This window comes from Phalaenopsis equestris, unplaced genomic scaffold, assembly GCF_001263595.1.
Source record: "Phalaenopsis equestris unplaced genomic scaffold, ASM126359v1 Scaffold000125, whole genome shotgun sequence".
NCBI classification, from domain to species: Eukaryota; Viridiplantae; Streptophyta; class Magnoliopsida; order Asparagales; family Orchidaceae; genus Phalaenopsis; species Phalaenopsis equestris.
In genome coordinates this window covers 109609-111756 of record NW_018164567.1, presented here as the reverse complement: position 1 = coordinate 111756, position 2148 = coordinate 109609, and the positions used below count along the sequence as shown (strand labels likewise).

The 2148-nt window shown below is 34.4% G+C and overlaps 1 protein-coding gene across 1 annotated transcript; it reads right to left on the bottom strand.

The window, feature by feature from the left end:
* Nucleotides 1–209: 209 nt before the first annotated feature.
* On the bottom strand, nucleotides 210–1895 carry LOC110021262 (probable WRKY transcription factor 70). The gene is made up of 3 exons (XM_020719683.1): nucleotides 1581–1895; nucleotides 1371–1475; nucleotides 210–717 (listed from the first exon to the last, which is right to left on the bottom strand). The coding sequence occupies exons 1-3, from the start codon at nucleotides 1847–1849 to the stop codon at nucleotides 291–293; spliced, it is 801 nt and encodes a 266-aa protein (XP_020575342.1). The 5' UTR covers nucleotides 1850–1895; the 3' UTR covers nucleotides 210–290.
* Between the last annotated feature and the right edge of the window lie 253 nt (nucleotides 1896–2148).

Here is a 2148-nt window from a genome sequence, read left to right as displayed (position 1 = left end):
TTTCTCCAACAATATTAATTACAATAACATCAATTATAAATGTATACAATTCAAACTTTTAATAACATATTTAGAATATATGCAAAATTATTACTTTAACTAACTGAACAAAACTGGAGCCTAAAGGTAATTAGTACAAAATGCTACATAATTACGTAAATAACTAAGACAATAAATGCAAAAGTCATCAAAACTCTTCTATTATACATAAACTGTCCAAGCTATGGCGCCACACTTGATTTTTAATGTGTGAGCCATACATTATTAATAATAATTTCATTCCTTGTGATTCAAAGCATGACATTGCCAAATGCTTCAAAAGCAATGAGCTCATCATGCCACCCCCAATCAAAATCCAAAGCTGCCAATGAAGACCTTAGTAAGTCCTCATGAGTGGCATTTACCTCTTCTCTTGGCTCAGAAGAAAGAAGCATGGATTCCATCAGACAATCCTGCTCCATTTCTTCTACTTGTAAAGGCAATATCTCATTGGAGCTGTAAGTGGAAGAAACTATATTGGTGCTACATGAAGTATTAGTAATGGCTGATGAATCCATGACAAAAGGAATCTCCTGAGTCTCCTTGGGTTTGCAAGTATGTTGCATGTTGTAGCTGACCGTATACTTTGGAGGTTTGAAGAATTTTTCTTCTTTTTGCTGAATAGTTTTTGTTGCTGGGCAGCCCTGGTCTTTGTGGTGAGTGCACTTGTAGTAGCTTCTGCATAAGTGAATTTTTTCTTGGTTAATAAAATATATAGAAAGATTGTAGCAATGGAGTTTCAATAAAGAGACTTTCCTAATGTTTTGATATTGTATTTTGCAATGTTATTTTGGATCACCTTCAATTCTTCATTGCACATGATTATATCACTTAGAATATCATCTCTCTTTAGGGTTAATTACCATAGTACGTGTTTCCCAATCTATCCAAAGTTTAAGATTAAAATAACACAAATTAGCAACAAAAAAATTATCTTTGTTAATTATGTTTCTTAATCTAATTTCATAGATGTTAGAGGACTTCAACAATACCAGGATAGTGGATTCTAAGTCTAATTGTTTGCAAAAACCTGAACGAAAGATGATATTACTTGCTATTTAATACAAACATAACAGAACCTTTGTCAATTCATTGTCTGCATGTGTTTTATAATTTGATAAAATTTCTCAGATTATATTTCTTCATCTTTGCTCTTTCTAAAACTAACCAAATCTTCTCATACTCTCATATTATTTTAAACTCGATAGAACTTCTGTAAATCACAAAACTACTATTTTTTTAATATTGTTACTAATAATTTTATGTCCCATCGTCTGATTCAACTTACTAATTGTGCCGAAATAATCAAAATCGAAACTTTAGTTACCTACCTAGGATACATTGAGTTGAGAATTCGCTTCTGCCCATACTTTCGCCATTGATGTCCATCAAAGTGAGGCACCGAGGTCGAAATCGTCCATGACTGTGTCTTCTTCCTAGTTATTCATTTCAACAACAAAATAAATCAAACCATCTCTTCATAAGCCATAGATCTCACTTCATAATGAATTTAGTAAGATCCATTCAATTATATTTCAAACCTTTTCTTAGGATCAGTAACAAAATTTCTATCTTCGATGGCTGGGGCTGCAGCAGCATTCATGGAACTGGGAGAGATGGCCTGGAGCTCGGACAGAGCAGAGGTGATGCAGCTAAGAGCTTTGTCAAGGAGACCGATTGCCAGAGTTTTGGAGGTTGGTTTGGACTGAGAAGAGGCGAGGAAGAGAACTCGGAGCTTCGTCAAGCCCTCGAAGCCACTGCTGAGGCTGTTGATAGCGGATGAAGAGTGATTCAGAGCTATTTTCTCCATGAATCTGTGAAGAAAGCTTGTGGGCGAAGGAGTTTGGAAGATGGAGAAGACTGACTGGTTTGTGTGGGGACTAGATTTGTTCAGCTGGGGCTTATAAAGATAGCAAAGTGAGATTTTTTTATCAACGTTTTTTGCATTTATAAACTTAATTAACTTATTTGTATATCGACATCTATATTTATTAAATAAATGGCCACCATCATCATTTTTTAAGGCACGTGTACATCTTAGTTTTATAGGATGTTGAGATGAAGGGTGATTTACCTTCATAAGTAAAAAGTTTAATATATTTATATGTC